General features: G+C 33.0%; 1 protein-coding gene across 12 annotated transcripts in view; it reads left to right on the forward strand.

The window, feature by feature from the left end:
* LOC123554410 (high affinity copper uptake protein 1-like) overlaps positions 1-13,552 on the forward strand; it is a 113,853-nt gene extending 100,301 nt beyond the window's left edge. For all 12 annotated transcript variants that reach the window (XM_045344599.2, XM_045344559.2, XM_045344590.2 and 9 more), the window contains one exon: positions 3,793-13,552. In XM_045344599.2, the coding sequence (XP_045200534.2) occupies positions 3,793-3,994 (202 nt within the window). In that variant the 3' untranslated portion in view covers positions 3,995-13,552. The remainder of the gene's footprint in view (positions 1-3,792) is intronic.
* The last annotated feature ends 3,478 nt before the right edge of the window (positions 13,553-17,030 follow it).

Here is a 17,030-nt window from a genome sequence, read left to right on the forward strand (position 1 = left end):
AATAATAAAAAAACCTTGTGACCTCTCTAGAGGCCATATTTTTCATGGGATTTGTATGAAAATTGGTCTGAATGTTCATCTTGATGATATCTAGGTCAGGTTCAAAACTGGGTCAACTGCAGTCATAAACTAGGTCAGTAGGTCTAAAAATAGAAAAACCTTGTGACCTCTCTAGAAGCCATACTATTGAATGGATCTTCATGAAAATTGGTCAGAATGTTCACCTTGATGATATCTAGGTCAAGTTTAAAACTGGGTCACATGCCGTCAATAACTAGGTCAGTAGTTCAAATAATACAAAAACCTTGTGACCTCTCTAGAGGCCATATTTTTCATGGGATCTGTATGAAAGTTGGTCTGAATGTTCATCTTGATGATATCTAGGTCAAGTTCGAAACTGGATCAACTGTGGTCAAAAACTAGGTCAGTAGGTCTAAAAATAGAAAAAACCTTGTGACCTCTCTAGAGGCCATACTCCTGAATGGATCTTCATGAAAATTAGTCAGAATGTTCAACTGGATGATATCTAGGTCAGGTTCAAAACTGGGTCACGTGTCGTCAATAACTAGGTCAGTAGGTCAAATAATACAAAAACCTTGTGACCTCTCTAGAGGCCATATTTTTCAATGGATCTTCATGAAAATTGGTCAGAATTTTTATCTTGATGATATCTAGGTCAGGTTCAAAACTGGGTCACATGAGCTCAAAAACTAGGTCACTGTGTCAAATAATAGAAAAAAACAACATCATACTCAGTTCAAAACTGGGTCATGTGGGGACAGGTGAGCGATTCAGGACCATCATAGTCCTCTTGTTTAACTTTTGTACTGAGTTTCTTCCCCTTAAATTCCAGGAATTAGTCTATTTTTAGAAATCCTATTTTTAGATTTTCAATATTTTTGGTATTTTTCTAACTTTTTTTATTATCAGTCCTATGTAAAAAGTAAATACATTTTTCTGTGGTAACATGGGTCGGTAAGACACTTTTTTGTATTCACTTTTATTGTATCTCTAATATTAGAAATTTTTTATATTTACCTCAGCCCTCATCCAGGGCACATAATTATACTAGTATTACTTATAATATAATTATATTATGTGGAAGCCCAGGATGAAGTACTCCAAAGATGAGTAAACTTCTTTTTAAGTATTAAGCTTTTTTGACATTTTTATATTATTCTAAGTATTTTTAAGATTACTTATGGTTGCCATTCTTCTGTGACAAGACCGTATGGTGGGGGTATGAGTCACTCCTGTGACAGTTCTAGTTTATTTGTGAAATCACAGAGCTGCAGTAAAAACTCAATTTTCATTACTAATTTAGTTTTTATTAGGGATGGCAACGAATATCAAAATATTCGAATATGCGTTTATTACACGAATATTTGAATACTGTTTCACTATTCGAATACTCGGAAAAATATTACGAGGTCATGAAAAATAAATAAAAGTCAAATAAAAGAACCGAAATGTTTGTTTATCTGATTTGCAAAAATCCGCTTTCATTATAGATATGTGCGAAAATGGCTTCTATCATTGTCAGACGTGTCATTTTGTATATTACCATGCCGAGATTGTACATTGCTATGGTGATGACAGTGTACCATGTAGTTAATACCGCTAATTGCTTACCTTCAGATAATTATAATGGTCATAAATTGAGGAAAATCCATTACAACTCACCTTGTTTTCGGCAGATGTGAACTGCGATTAATAAAAAATCATCAGACAGAACATAAACTAATGACACAGATTTCAATCAGTCGATGAAAGATGTATTTGTCATGAGTAAAGTAAAAATGCCGAAAAGTGTAGAAAACAAGTCAAATGTGATTCATATTTTTTTTACGTAAATTGGATTATCCAGTTGGTTAACATTTTCTTTTTAAATTAGTACAAAGAGTAAAGTTAAGCCTAATAGTTCTTTTTAAGCTCACCTGTCACATAGTGACAGGGTGAGCTTGTGATCGCATTTTGTCCGTCATCCGTCCGTCATCCATTCACATTTTCTTGTGAACACGATAGAGACCACATTTTGCAATCAATTTTAATCAAACTTGCACACAACTTGTATTGGCATAATATCTCGGTTCTTTTCGAAAACTAGCCAGATCCCATAATGGGTTCCAGAGTTATGACCCCAAAATTTGCTATTTTTGGCTTGTGAACACAATAGAGACCACATTTTGCAATCGGCTTTAATCAAACTTGCACACAACTTGTATTGGCATAATATCTCTGTTCCTTTTGAAAACTGGCCAGATCCCATCATGGGTTCTAGAGTTATGGGCCCATGAAGGGCCAAAATTTGCTTTTTTGGCTTGTGAACACGATAGAGACCACATTTTGAAGTCAACTTTAATCAAACTTGCACACAACTTGTATTGGCATAATATCCCTTAAAGGGCCCAAATTTGCTATTTTGGCTTTTGCAGCCATAGGAGACTTTATTTATGGTTTGATTTGATACAAACTTGCAAAATATCTTCAACAACAATAAATCTTGGATTCCATGATGAATCTGTCAGATCCAATCATAGTTTCCGGAGTTACGGCCCCTGATTGACCCCTGAAAGAGCAAAAATTTAAGAATTAAATTTACCTTGTGAACACAATAGAAGTGACATTTTATATTTGATTTTAACTACACTTACACACAACTTAAGTCACAATATGATCTCAGTTTCTTTCAAAAGCCGGCTAGATTCCATCATGGGTTCTGGAGTTACTGCCCCTGAAATGGGCAAAATTTTCTAGTTTGGCCCTTTCAGCCCTATAGAGGTTTAATTTATGCTTTGATTTGATACAAACTTGCATAGAATTATTATCTTGATGATTTCTAGGCCTGGATTGAAACTGGGTCATGTCGGGTCAAAAACAAGGTCATCAGGTCAGATCAAAGGAAAAGCTTGTTAACAACCTAGAGGCCACATTTTTGACCCTATCTTCATGAAACTTGGTCAGAATGTTTATCTTGATGATTCCTAGGCTAAGTTCGAAACTGGGTCATATAGGGTCAAAAACTAGGTCACCTGGTCAAATCAGAGGAAAAGCTTGTTAGCACTTCTGTTCATTTGATGTGCATGAAACTTGGTCAGAATGTTTCTGTGCATGAAATATTGGATGAATTTTTATTTGGGTCAGAATATTAGTCTCTATGAAATCACTTGGTAAAATATGTTTACACTGTTATTGTGTGTTACTTAGGGCCCAAGATGGCCCTCTTGTCTTTATATTACCCTTATTAGACTACTCCAAACTCTGCAGTTTAAAACACCTTATGTGATTGAAAATACATGTATTGTTCATGCTATTACGTGAATCTACTATCAAAATGCAAGCAATGCCTCCTGCTGTTTTGAAGTATTTCACGTGATCATCCGACAGGAAGTCGGCTACGTGTAATATGTCTTGAAAGAATCCTATTATGTGAGCGCTATATCCCTGTAAGAAATAAATATTAATGAAGGCAGATAACGAATATTTCATATTCCAAAAGATGAATAAGCGATGAGAACGATTATTCAGTTTTAATTCGTCAATGTGTGAATTACTTCCGATGTAATCGAAAGTAGAGTTAATGCTGGTCGCTGATTAGGGTATTACAAAGACATAAAATTTTGAGTTGATTTGTTGATCAGTTGATAACCGAATATTCGTTCTGAAGGGTGATCGAATATTCGAATACCAAAAATGCTATTTGTTGCCATCCCTAGTTTTTATTAATGTAAAGCTGGTTGATGACTGTATGTGCTGTAAATTTTAATATATTTGTTTACAATATGTTTTCAGTTTGCACATGATGACGTGTAGTCACTTTGTACAGACGGTACTCCACATGGTGCAAGTGTTCATCAGCTACTGTTTAATGCTGGTCTTTATGACATACAACGTCTGGTTATGTCTGAGCGTGATCCTTGGTGCTGGAATTGGATACTTTCTGTTCGGTTGGCGGAAGGCAATAGTTGTGGATATTAATGAACATTGTCACTAACACATGATGCAAAGGACAGACCCAATTACAGATTTCCTGATAAAATGAACAAGAAACAGCAATAATTTTCATTAATTTTGCATTCAGGACTTAAAGGCCCATAAAAATGAACACTTTGTTCTTTTCTCTTTTTTTTCATTGTTCTTTGTGACCATTTACAAATAATTTTGTGATATCATTGTACACTTGTATTTGTATTTTAAGAAAATGAAAGTTGTATATGCCGCTTTCTCGTAATTCCGAGTCTTCTCATTGACCCGAGCCTTTTGAAAATTTGCACTTGCAGCTATTTCCTGGTTCTAAATTTTATGTATGTTGTGGTAAACAAAAATAAAAATAAAATAGTATTACTTGTATTAAAATAGAAATATACATAACTGTTACATAAAATTTTGTGCCAAAATTTGCTTATCTAAAATCACTGGGGTAATATATAATCTTCTTACAGAAAACAGAAACTTCTTATTTTAAAACTTTTTTGTCCGCAAACACAATAATATATTCTGTTCTTAATTTTAAAAAAGAACTTTTTTAAAAAAAAAGTCTTAGTTTTTGAGATCTAGTACAAATGATCGCAAGTCTCGGTTCAACGAGAAAGCACCTGGCTGTTTCAGAGGGTTAGGGTCATCATGTGAATTCCTGGATTATTCATTGACAACAGTCCTTAGAATTTTTCTTCAAGGGGATTGTTTAAGTTTAGATGTTGGAGTATCAAACTGTAGCAAAAACTCATTGGAAACTTAAAACAGTTACTGACAAGAACTGAAATACCGGTTAAGGGGCTCGGAATAACGAGAAAAAGGGCATAACAATATTCTGGTATTTCTGCTATTCTTTTGATTGTTTATTAATCTGTTTAATTTAACATAACATTATTAGAAAAGCAAGTTTAATGTAACAGATTGAATTTATTTTACAATTATAACCTGTTTAATTTTCTTCTTGGAAATGGTTTTAAAACAACAGTTTGATTTGGCCTTAGATGTTAAATAGAGTTCCTGCTAAAGTATCTCTTTTTATGACTGATATTTATAAACTTTAAGTGACAGAGCTTAAACAGATTTATATTTATGGTAGAACAGTATGGTATTCCTGAAGTTACACTTTTCGGCAGTAATGTAATAAGTTCTTTTAGTTGAAGAGTCATAATTAGGTCATTATTATGTATATAGATGCAAGAAATTTGTAATAGATAATATATTTTTCTGATTTCAGATATGTATAATATATTGTAATAATGTTTTTATGCCCCCTTTTGAGTAAGAGTGGGTATATTGTCTTGCTTGTTGGTTGGTCTGTGGGCCATTTGGTTTCTGACCCAAATTTCTTTGGGAATCACTAGGTCAAAGGTCAAGGTCACCGTGACCTCGAAACTGAAAATGGTTTCTGCACAGTAACTAAAGAACCATTAGGCACACTGCATTCAAACTTCATAGAATGATTGCCTGTATTCGGTAGATGGGCGCCATTGTGGGGGCATATGTTTTTATGCACCCCAAAAGGGAAGAATATAGTTGCCACTTCGTCCGTCCCACATTTCTTGTCCGGGATATTTCTCAGTTTCCACTGGTTGGAATTTAGCGAAACTTCATAGGAAGCTTCATTGGAATTTAGGGAAACTTCATAGGAAAGTTCACTGTCAAGAGATGCGCTTGTTGTCAAAATGTTTGGGCCGGATATTTTTCACAGAGTTATTGCCCTCCATTATAACATATTGTATATATAGTGCAATATTGTTTATACATTATTGACAGATATCAGTTCATTATGTTATACTGCAATAGAGAAAATTAGGTGCCTTCTTTGTATTGCATGGCAATACTTCATTCACTTGTTCAACAATAGTATACTATAGTACAATTCTTGTCTGGAGTATTTCTCAGCAACCGCAAGTTGGAATTTAGTGAAACTTCATAGGAAGCTTTACTATCAAGAAGAGATATGTATATTTTCTTTGTGTTTCGGTCAGATGGTTTTTTATCGAGTTATTGCTCTTTGATTATTCAACAACAGTGTAATATAGTACAATTCTTGTCAGGAGTATTTCTCTGCAACCAAAAGCTAGAATTTAGCCATACTTTATAGGAAGCTTCACTATCAAGAGGAGATGGACATGTTATCTTCCTGTTTCGGTCAAATGATTTTTCACCCAGTTATTGCCCTTTGATAATTTAACAATAGTATACTATAGTACAATTTTTGTCTGGAGTATTTCTCAGCGACCACTGGTTTGAATTTAGCAATACTTCATAGAGAGAATTTAGCCATACTTCATAGAGAGATTCATCATCAAGAGGAGATGTGCATATTATTTTCATGTTCTGTTTGGATGATTTTATACCAAGTTATTGCCCTTTGATTATTCTACAGTAAAGACTGCCTTAAAACCCCTTGTTTTCAGCGACTTTCTGTCTACCACCTTTTTATTTTCTCCTGATGCATTTCACATTAAAGTTGGTTTGTTTCTAGCGACCCCGTCTGATGTGTACAGCGACCGTGATTTCTTTGCCCTGAATCATGACTTCAAACCTTTATAATGACTTATTGACCCACTGTCTTAAAGGGAGGAAACTTCTCCAGAACTTTAAAAGAACTTTTATATCAGATTTATATTATACTATGCTTTAAAAGGTCATTTAAAATATTCCTGCTTTATCTGAGTATTGATAAACGAACTAGAATATGTATTATTTGCCTAAAACCAAGACCTCTCCTAGTCAGAATGTGTATAGAGAATGACCTTTTTGAAATTCTCCGAAGGTTGGTCACTGTAGACAATCTTTACTGTATAGTACAATTCTTTTCCAGAGTATTTCTCAGCAACCACTAGTTGGAATTTAGCTTTACTGACAAAAGGAGATGCGCATATTATCTTCATGTTTCGGTTGGATGATTTTTCACTGATTCATTGCCCTTTGATTATTCAACATTAGTAAACTATAGTACCATTATAGTCAGGAATATTTCTCAGCAACCGCTGCCTGCAATTCTGCAAAATCCATAGGAGGCTCCACTCTCAAGAGGAGGTGTGCATATTTTCTTCATTATCCATTGGAATGAGTTTTCAGTGAGATATTTCACTTTAAACTGTATGTACCCAGTCAATAAATTCAACTTTTGTTCTTTTAATATACAAATTTTGGGGAGCATCCATCGGTTTTACCGATATTTCTATTTTACAAATAGCTCTTGGTTTGGTATTACTGAATTTTGTAAACTGTGATGACATTATTATGTTCATTGCTATAGTGACTTTAGAAGCAGCATAGCAGTATTGCAATCAGAACATGTTTATGAGTACATAATTTGAATAAGCTACAATTTAAAAAAAAAAAGAAGGAAATTTCAGGTTAAATCAATCATAGGCATGTGTTCTTTCCTGGTAATGACCATTATAAAACTATTACTTGTTTAAAACTGCTTAGTGGTATGTTAATATAGATGACACATTTTGCTTTCTGCAACTTTTGTGATGTATCTTGAACACACTAAAAAAAAAATGTTATTTTTTAAATGGTTCATAATTAAACAAAATGCAGAAACATATTCTTTGAAGATTACTTAAATCCCATCAACAAAAACTGTTGTGTATATATATACGTAATGAAGCAGATATAATGTTGCAAACATTATGAAATGTATGCAAGATTATAATATGTTGGTAACATGAATTTTAAGTACTTTTAATATTCAAAGGGCATGGACAGTGATTTTGAAATAAAACATAAAATAATGCAACCACACCAGAACCAGGTGAACTCGGACTGATTCAATGTTGATTTATATAGAAAAGGGGACCAAAACCAAACATTTCACATACAGTACAGGTTTAGCCTAAAAGAAAAAGTATAATCTTAAGAATTTTTGAATAGAACAAATACACAAAATTGGAGGAGTCTTATTGAAAGAGTAAATAAACCTGCTTAAAGAACTACTGGTGTTTGAAATGTCTTTGTTTATTCCAAATAGTATCAGTAGTGTTCTTCAGTCACTGAATTATTTTAGATACGTTACTTGTTTGATAATAATCAACCTTTAGAATGCCTGTATTTTTATCTCGACTGTACAAAGAATAAGGAGAGTTATACTACTCACCACAGTGTCGGTGTTGGCACCACTCCTTGGTTAATTTTTTTTTTAAAAGTCCACATTTTGGCAAAACCTTTTGACATAATTATAGCTTTGAAACTTTCAACATTTGTATACAATCACCATGTCCAGTTTTAGGCAAGAGTACATAACTCCATCAAGGATTTTGTCTGAATTATGGCCCCTTTTACTGGGTTTCAGAAATCTCATGTATGGAGCCCGGGTCCTACCTTAAAATTATGTCGGGCTACTAAATTTTTTCAGAGTGTGACCACCAGGCTACCACGAAACCCTATATCAAGTGGTCAGGAAATCAATACTCTAATCTTCATGCATAATTTTGATAGTTATCTAAAATCCCCTTGTTTATCGGGAGATACATGCTGGAGGCATTAATTAACTTACCACCTATTGTCACAGTCGGCAAACATTTAACCGTTTTTAATCGTACCCGGAGGCAAATGTTTGTGTGCACATGGGATTTTACACTGATCCAATAGCATCCAAGTTGCTATTCCATTGTGTTCAAAACAATAATTATGCAAACCAGTCTTAAAATTACGTCATTTTGCCATCACCTACCAAAGTGTACTTTTGTTTTCACTGACCTCAATATTTATCGAGTTTTGAGAGGATATACAGGGATCAGTGACATTTGATTATGAGGGAGTTCAGTGCTTACATCAACTTTATGCTTTTTAATTTAAATACTTGCACAGAATGCAAAAATCAACCATAATTTAGCAAAAATCGGAGAGTTCATGTCAGAAACTATACAGGATTTCGGACAAACATAAATTCCTTTTATTAAACTGCTTATTAAAAGATGTTAAGAATCAGACAGAATTATTTGTCAACTTAAAATGATTTTATAAGATAAGATGTTAAGAATCAAACAGAATTATTTGTCAACTTAAAATGATTTTATAAGATAAATTGCAATTAATAAGAATTTTTGCAAGTTTATAAAAATTGATTGACTTTCTTATTATGATTGTCATGTTGCAACAATTAAAGGGAGAAAAAAGTTCAGTTTAAATAGTTTTATCTTCTAAAATGAACAAAAAAATGAGTGATGATAATTGCTATAATTTTAGAGAACAAAATCTATAACAACATAATTTATTATTATGCGTATGGCTAGAATTATGAAACCCTATATTAATTTAAGTATTCCATCCCAACTGTAGACTGTAGTATCAAGCACTTAGCAAAGGATCCTAAACGGTCATTGCCGAATAAACTAAAATGTACGGGCTACCAGACAAAAAAAGTACCAGTAAATTTGCAGATTTCTTAAATCCTGCTTTTGACTTATAATCTTGGTTAAGTTTTTCGTACCAGTTCATATTTTGTGTAAACTGTTTGATATAGTTATGGCTTTGAAACTTTTATCTCATGTTTATTATGACAGTCTCTATCGGAGGCAAGAGTTCATAACTATGTCAAGTATTTTGGCTGAATTGTGGCCCTTTTTGGACTTGCAAAGTTCAGTTTTCATTAAAGTCCATGTTTTGTCAAAACTATTTGACATGTGGCTTTGAAACTTTGAACAATTGTTCATTGTCATAATATCCATCTGTAGTCGTCAAGGGTATGTAACTATGTCAAAGATATTTGGCTGAAGTTTGGCCCTGTTTGGACTTGATCAGTTAAATTTTTTGTACCAGTCCATATTTTGTCTAAACTGTTTGACATATGGCTTTGAAACTTTGACCACTTGTTTACCATCATAGTCTCCATAATGTCGGCAAGAATACATAACTAGGACTGGAATTTTGGCTCAGTTATGGCCCTTTTTGACATAGAAATTAAGTTTTACAGGTACATTGTTTGTCTTATCTAGTATTTTCCTTCTTTTGTAAATCTCTGGTAATATTTTGACCCCCATACTTACATAAATTCTTCAAATAGGCGAGCACGCTGTCAACAGACAGCTCTAGTTTTTGCATATTGTGAGCATAATTACACTGTATGGTCAGATGCACAGTAGAAGTCTGTTTTAGAACTAAACTTTGTTTTACATGTAGAACTAAACCTCAAGTCTGATGTAAAACTTAACTTAAAGTCTGATGTAGACCTAAATTGAAGAAATTTGAATTCAGTTGTAGAACTAAATATTTTGAAGTCCGATGTAAAAAGTTTATTTATTTGGTTTAAAAAAAGTTAAGCTGTGGTATCCATTTCATTTAGAACTGCAATTCAAGAAATATTGATAAAACCACTGGGTTTTATTGTAACCAGTATAAAAACTATTAGATAACTTAGTTAATACTGATAGTATTTATTTTTTCAGAAGAATATTTTGGAGGATTAAGACTTTGGTCTGTAATATTTGTAAACTGCTTAAAAAGCATGAATGTTATGGTGTTTGTGAAGAGTAAGTCACCTGAAGATGGTCTTAGTTACTTAGTTAGGACATTGATTTTCATCATAATGGTTTTAAAGCTAGGACATTGTTTAACCTTCCCATATGGTTGTGAGAAACAGTATCCAATATTTTTACAAATGTGATAGTAAAATTTTGTGTTCAGTCTTACATGTAAAACAATGTATGAAGTGACATCTTTTTTCTTGTTTGAAGGTAAAAGTTTGTTTTAGTTGCACGCAGTGATTTCATGAGGAAAAATGATTGTAATATTTCTAGACTGCTGAAAAGCATGACATTAAAGATACAGTGCCCTTTTACAGCTGCAGTGTATGGTGTCATGTTGACAGCTGTACTTGAAGGTTCTTACATGGTGCTCTACAATAGTTGTATATGTATCTAAGTCATCGCTGTATAGGGATGCTTAACTGCCGAGATCCAAGCTAATTCTTTACAGGACTGTACTCTGGGATAAACCACAGTCCCTAAATGTGTGCATAATGTCAGTGTATTCTGTCTTACAAATAAACCATTGTACATGTATATTTTCATTCATGCCATACATAATAAACACACATTCCTTCATAAATATGTTTATTGAATGATTTAATGCTTTAAGAAAAATCACATCATAGTAGACAAAAAGGATCTTGTCAGATGTTTGAAGGTTGATCTCTCCAACAGCACCTCAACAGCAAGTACTTCTTTACAAATACATAGTTACATCAGTGCAAAAAATGGTAATTGTTTTATTAGCTCACCTGTCACATAGTGACAAGGTGAGCTTTTGTGATCACCCTTCGTCTGTCGTCAGTCCGTCTGTGCGTCAACAATTTCGTGTCTGCACGATAGTGGTTTCATTTATGATTTTATTTTAACCAAACTTGCACACAACTTGTATCACCATAAGATGACGGTTCCTTTCTTGAACTGGCCAGATCCCATTATGGGTTCCAGAGTTATGGCCGCTGAAAGGGCCAAAATTAGCTATTTTGACCTTGTCTGCACAATAGCAGCTTTATTTATGATTTGATTTTTACCAAACTGGCACACAACTTGTATCACCATAAGATCTTGGTTCCTTTCTTGAACTGGCGAGATTCCATCATGGGTTCCAGAGTTATGGCCCCTGAAAGGCCAGAATTAGTTATTTTGACCTTGTCTGCACAATAGCAGCTTCATTTATGATTTTATTTTAACCAAACTTGCACACAACTTGTATCACCATAAGATCTTGGTTCCTTTCTTGAACTGGCGAGATTCCATCATGGGTTCCAGAGTTATGGCCCCTGAAAGGGCCAGAATTAGCTATTTTGACCTTGTCTGCACAATAGCAGCTTCATTTATGATTTGAATTTAATCAAACTTGCGCAAAACTTGTGTCACCATAAGATCTCGGTTCCTTTCTTGATCTGGCCAAATCCCATAATGGGTTCCAGAGTTATGGCCCCTGAAAGGGCCAAAATTAGCTATTTTGACCTTGTCTGCACAATAGCAGCTTCATTAATGATTTGATTTTAACCAAACTTGCACACAACTTGTATCACCACAAGATCTTGGTTCCTTTCTTGAACTGGCCAGATTCCATCATGGGTTCCAGAGTTATGGCCCCTTAAAGGTCCAAAATCGGCTGTTTTGGCTTTTGCAGCCATATAGAGACTTCATTTATGGTTTTATTTGATACAAACTTCCAAAATGTCTTCAACAACAATAAATCTTGGATTCCATGACAGATCAGATCCAATCGTAGGTTCCAGAGTTATTTTATATCTGATTACCTCCCCTGATTGTAATCAGAATGGATTTATATCAGTAAGTACTTATAGGACGTATTTGAAATTTCATTATTGTTATTAGTTGGAGTGAGGCAATCAGGGTAGATAACTATGGACTGATTTTATGTCAAATTACCTCCCTTTATTTCAAACTAAAATGGGTATATCTCCGTAACTAATGCAGATACTGATCTGAAATTTCATTTATGTCAACAGATTTATTTGGCAGATCTTTCTTTTGTTCACTTACAACTTTCTTTTGTTCACTTACAATATATATATATATTTTTTTTTAATTACTTCCCTTTTTTCGTTACTATAAATAGCTTATTTTTAGTAACTTTTTAATTATTGGCCGTAGGGAAAAACCGAGACCACTTTTCTGTGGTACAACATGGATAGTACCTCCAATTTTTAGGTGTATTTTGACACATCTATACCTTGTAAGAATTTTTTTTTCTTTTTGTTTAAATTCTTCCCTTTGTTGTTCCTGTCCTTTGGATTTAGATATTTTTTCTGAGGACCTTCTTGTCCTCAAGTGCAATGATAACAGGTGAGCGATATAGGGCCATCATGGCCCTCTTGTTTTGTCAATGCATTTATCCACTTTTTGGGCTAAGCTTTTCACTTTGTAAACTAAATATTTGTACAAATTAACCTGTCTAGAGGTATGAGGTATATACACAACGCTAAATTTTCATGGTTCTAAATTTAATTTTGGTCATCATTCTAAATTTTGTTAAGATTAAAATTGACTGCTGCATATGGTGGGTGCTAAGATCTCAGTTATTTGGATAAATATAAAGTGAAGGATGAATGAAAAAAACAACATAAAAAACCCTGATTTGAAAACAGTTCCCAATGTTCTGTTAAAACAGAAATCAACTTCCATACATTCAGAACTGGACAAGTTCTGTATATTTGTAAAACATCTTTAGCAGAAAATAGAACTTAAAGTCCAGTATAAGCTGTAAAAATCTACTCTTCCTAGATTATGTGGATAAGATTAGCCTTTTTTCTTAAAAAAAATCTCAGAAAAATGGAAAAAAGTGCTCTTGTTACTTCTTACAATAATAAATAAACTGCAAGTTGGCTAAACTTCGTCTTGGCCTTCTACTTATATTATGTTGAACATATCTTGGTCATGGTACTGTTATGTATTGTTAAATTAATGTATAGGTAACGTTGTAAAACCATTGCAAACAAAAGTCACAATTATTTTTATTGATACATCAATGTAGAAAAATGTGATTTATAAGAGATTCAACAAAATGTTAAGTTACTCTAATGCATGAAAAATATGAATAAAGTTATTTTATTTTATAATGTCTTTGTATGCCTTGTATTTGCCAGTGGAAAAATGTAGTAAATTTCAGATAAAGCGATCATTACCAATTTATAACTCACTGGTTTCATGATAAACATTCAAAGGACCTTTACATAGAAAGGCAGCAAATTGGGTCCAATTCATCATCTACCAGTACTGGTCCGTGGGCCAAGGCCAAAAAATTTGAAAGTCGTAACCCAGAAATTAGGCAAAGGTTGAGCTATACCATGATGTTATACTATCATTCAGGAAACTTTTAAGGGTGGATGTCGGTCTGAGCAACATGTCAGTAAAGTTTAATGACGATTTTAAAAACGTTGGTGTCTAATGAGTACAATTTGGCATTGCATAGGGAAAACTCTGATTTGGATGATGGAAAAGAAATTTATGTGACATTTCTTATAATAAATCTTATCTTTTAATGCCTGAAATAATCAATAATTTACTTTGGTTGTCGAATAATGCTACGCTATGTACTATATACCGAATAAAATGTAAAAAGTAGGGGTCGATGTACCCCACCCACCACATTAGTACATATACTTATGCGGGAAATCTTAAGAACTTCTAATCCTTTATAAAGGAACAGAACCCTCATGTGTACAATAAAGAAAACATAATGAATGAATAATTAACCAAAAAATTAGATACCTTTGCTCCTTAATGCCAATTGGCCAAACCTCTAGTTCGTGTTTCATATCTGGGCGATATGCATACTGTTAGACATATTCTTTGCTAGTGGAGTAGAAATGATGGAAGTATTGCAAAAGTTGATACGACTGCAACATTTTCAAGGAAGTTCCCAATGGGGAACATCAAAAGGGAAGCAGATCCAATAATATAAGTCTTTATTCAAGATGACAGCTATTTCAAATTAATCCGAAATTATTATACATATGAGTTAATGCCACCAAAATTTTCATATTTTGATGACTTTAATTCTCTTCTATGCTAGCTTAGGTATTTTTAGTAGTCTGTACGTAGTAATCAAATCATCCAACCTTTAAGTTTGTTAAACTACCAATAAAATAGGTTATTTAGTTACATAGATTATTAACATTAAGACTTTCCAAATTTCCAAATAATTGCCTTAAATTCGATCAAACATGTACATATGAAAGAGGTATAGCTCTTCAAAAGTCAAAGCTATTACAGAAATCAAGATACGGTACTGTCATTTCAAAGCTGGCCGCCAGAAATAAGTTTGCAAACATACATATGGATAAGATCTAAGTAAGAATTGCTGTTATAGAAGTCATATGATTTTGTCAAAATAATTTTGATTGAAAACTACGTTACCAATATGAGCTGTTTCTCTTATTATCACGATGGCGCCACTTTCAAAATGCATACCGTAAAAGACGTTACAATAATATAATTTAAATGCTGCTTTAAAACTGAACATGTTACACTGAATTTTCATTCAAAGGATTTTGAATGTAGCTACAATGTAATATTAATTTGTATCAGAATGGCTGCCTGATAGATGTTACATTATATACAGTGTATTCTAGTAAAATAACGAGAAGTGGAGAATCGAACATATAATGAAATTGTCACTTTCTTTTAAAAGTCAAATGAAAAGGATCATTGTACAGTCAAACAGTTATGTTTTTTTTAACATTTGAAAGAATTTATAAAGTATATGTGTAAACGCAAATTGTATTTTTTTCTGTTACAATTCAGCTAAGTATTTAAAGGACAAAGCCTTACCTGATTACACAAAAGGAAATAAGCATATACAATTCTAAACCTATATCAAAGCAATCTATGAAATATATATATATTGATATACCTTTTGATGGTGCTTGAATGTTTTATCTGTTTTGTTTGAAATAGATTTTTCAGATATATCAAAATGCCAAATTCCTTCAATATCCTTCAACAAAAACCTTTCAATGCGTATGCCTCTGAAATAGTGCCAAACTAATATGAATACATCTATAGTCATGCATTTACTTCACATTATGAACAGCTATAAATTGAGCAAGTCCTGGAATCAAGAGGTAGTGCATCGTATCTGTTTGTTGTTTGGTCGTATGAGTAATACTAATTGGTATTTTTGTAATTAATATTTAAAGTAACGTAGGTTTCAATCTATTTTAGGATGTAGCTTAATGATACATCTACGGAATAAAACACTTAACTAAAAAGAGTTTTTACTAATATGTCATACAGATATCAATGCACCACTGGCGTGTTCCAAACAAATGGTGCAGACTCTGTAAGTGTGTACATATGCATCTATGCATGTATGGTGAACTTATTCTGATACTGATACCAAAAAAATGACTTCTAGCGATCTCTCACATCAAATTTTAGAGTATAATTCTGTCATATGGTGTACATTTATGTTAGAATGCATCCTCTTGTATAGTTCTGAAACATACGTTACTGAATTTTGATAAAAGTACTTACTGTCTAGTAACATTATGTTTAAACACAGATCCATACCGAGGTAATCTATATGTAACAGTTGAAATACACCATTTTTTGAATGAACTAGTTTGTTTGTATTTGTTAATAGTTTTAAAAGTAGAATATTGAAATCTAGTAAGAACTCAGAATTAACAACAATGATACCACAACCAAAATATGAACAAGGATTCTCATCTCATCTCAATTTCGTTAACGAAATGTAATATGATTGTGTAGTTCAGCAATTCCGTCGCACAGTACAAGTGGTATTTAAAAATCACTATGGTCAAAGAAACAGAACTATTTGAAGAAATATGTTTTACTAAAAGTGACATTTGTTTCTCTACTCATGTTGTACTGTATATGTATGATGTTCTATAAGTTCTAAATGTGCAGTGTTTATTTACATCATGAATCACATCAGCAACTTTGAACACAAAATACATATAAACCGATAATTTCAGTAATGAATACAATCTTATCTTCCATAAATATCAAAACAACGCATGGAAAATTAAAAAAAAACCCTCTGTCTCGAAACACCACCGTCCATCGAAACCCAAAAACTATTCTAGATTTAATGTTACTTAATGTTCTGTGTAATCTTGGTAACGTATGTTTCATAATGTATGTTTCATTTTATCTTTGTATTTCTGTAAAAACTGACTGAGTAGGTGCTTTGCAATGCCAATAAGCAGAATTTATGCATTAGCCTGGAATATTAATATACGAAATATGAAATTTAATAGATGACCTTTAAAACCTAGGTAACGTATATTTGATTCTTCGATACCGTCATGTTCTGTATTTTCTTTTGAATGAAAGTCAAACATATTCAGACTAGGCACACACTGTAACCAAGACTAATGTTATTATCTATTATGCTATCTATCTTTGAAGCAGAAGCCATAAGAATTGCTAATCTATGTTATCTTTACAGTGATACTGAAAGATGAATCATTTTTTACTGTAGTTTGTCGACATTCTATAATTGAGAATAGTAACAGAGTTAAGTCCAAAAAATATAAACGGTCATGCGTGTATGTTCAGTAAACATGG

Source organism: Mercenaria mercenaria, chromosome 15, assembly GCF_021730395.1.
Source record: "Mercenaria mercenaria strain notata chromosome 15, MADL_Memer_1, whole genome shotgun sequence".
Lineage (NCBI taxonomy): Eukaryota > Metazoa > Mollusca > Bivalvia > Venerida > Veneridae > Mercenaria > Mercenaria mercenaria.